Consider the following 1,027-nt stretch of genomic DNA (forward strand, 5'->3'; position numbering starts at 1 on the left):
CTTCTCTGCGGTTCTCAACCTTCTGGCCCTTAAAATACAGTTCCTCATGTTGTGACCCAACCATAAAATTATTTTCGTTGCTACTTCATAACTGTCATGTTGCTACTGTTAGGAATCGTCATGTAAATATCTGATCTGCAGGATGGTCTTAGGTGACCCCTGTGAAAGGGTTGTTTGACCGCCAAAGGGGTCGCGACCCACAGGTTGAGAACCGCTGGGTTAGGGAGTAAAACTGCCTTTTTCCCCTTTCTCCTCCCTCCCCCGCCCCCTTTCTGCATTCTCTCCTTAGGTGGGTGTTTAACCATTTGCTCTGGACCAGCAGAGTGTGTGGCGGGGACAGGAATGGTCTGGCTCTCAGAGCCCTGAATGCTCACTATCTGTCTGGCCCTTTACGGAAAATGTTGGCTAAACGTGGCCTAGCCCATGAGACACGGTTGGCTGTTTTGGGAGGCACGTTAGGATGACATGCAATGGCAGGGCATGTGCCACAGTCCCCTGTGCATGGGAGAGGCTGCGCCCCGAGGTATGGCCCCCCACACACGTGCTGTTACAAAATCTTCTCTGCCACGGTGCTTCCCTTCCACGGCCTCCCGGGATGAGCTGAGTCCTGGGACCGAGGCCGCAGCCAGGGGCGGGTCAGAGCCCATGTGGGTGTGGTGAGGGGCTGTGGCAGCAGGGAAGGCAGTCCTAGCCCACTGTCCCCACCACACACGCTGGCCGCTCTGCTGCCCAGTTCCCTGACCTGGTCCTTGAGGCAGGTGACCGGGAACCAAAAGAGCATGTGGTTCTTTGAGGCATGTAGGGGGACACCCATATGTGCACGACCAGCCTAACGCAGCCCGTGTCCGCAGAAACCACACGTGTGTCCCTGTGAATGGAGAGGGCGCCGTGTGCCTGTGTGACATGCTGATGGGCAACGTGAGCACTGGAGACACCTACCAGCTGGACCTGTGGGCTGGGGAGCAGTGGCTGTGGAGTGACTCCTTCAAGCCCAGCGAGCATGGTGAGTGGGGCAGGGCGGGGCGGG

General features: G+C 57.6%; 1 protein-coding gene across 1 annotated transcript in view; it reads left to right on the forward strand.

Moving 5' to 3' along the window:
* Window positions 1-765: 765 nt before the first annotated feature.
* Window positions 766-1,027, forward strand: part of IL4R (interleukin 4 receptor) — a gene marked incomplete at its 5' end in the record, with an annotated part of 43,920 nt that continues 43,658 nt past the window's right edge. The window contains 1 exon segment of the mRNA XM_015559673.1: window positions 766-1,003. Within this exon segment, the coding sequence (XP_015415159.1) occupies window positions 766-1,003 (238 nt within the window).

The sequence above is a fragment of the Myotis davidii genome, unplaced genomic scaffold (genome assembly GCF_000327345.1).
Source record: "Myotis davidii unplaced genomic scaffold, ASM32734v1 scaffold1754, whole genome shotgun sequence".
In the NCBI taxonomy this organism is placed as follows: domain Eukaryota; kingdom Metazoa; phylum Chordata; class Mammalia; order Chiroptera; family Vespertilionidae; genus Myotis; species Myotis davidii.